Consider the following 254-nt stretch of genomic DNA (forward strand, 5'->3'; position numbering starts at 1 on the left):
TTTCCCTTTTTGCCCCAACCCTTTTTTAAAAATTCTTCCCTTTTATTTTTTTTTTTTACCCCCCTTAGTAATTACCCCAATAAATTTTTTCCCCTCCCCTTTCCTTCAAATCTTTTTCTTTAGCATGAAATCTTTCCACAAAACCCATTTTCTCCCTCCCTTCTCTCTCCCCGCCACAGGGACAAGATTATCCCCTTGAAGGACGCCAACTCCGCCTCAGACCAGGAACTCCCGAGACCGTGGGACACCCTGGC

General features: G+C 44.9%; 1 protein-coding gene across 1 annotated transcript in view; it reads left to right on the top strand.

The window, feature by feature from the left end:
* The window catches only part of LOC119590656 (proteoglycan Cow-like), a gene marked incomplete in the record, with an annotated part of 201,110 nt that overhangs the window by 176,300 nt on the left and 24,556 nt on the right, over positions 1–254 (top strand). Inside the window, 1 exon segment of the mRNA XM_037939332.1 lies at positions 180–254. Coding sequence (XP_037795260.1) covers positions 180–254 — 75 coding nt within the window.

This window comes from Penaeus monodon, chromosome 27 (assembly GCF_015228065.2).
Source record: "Penaeus monodon isolate SGIC_2016 chromosome 27, NSTDA_Pmon_1, whole genome shotgun sequence".
Classification (NCBI taxonomy): Eukaryota; Metazoa; Arthropoda; class Malacostraca; order Decapoda; family Penaeidae; genus Penaeus; species Penaeus monodon.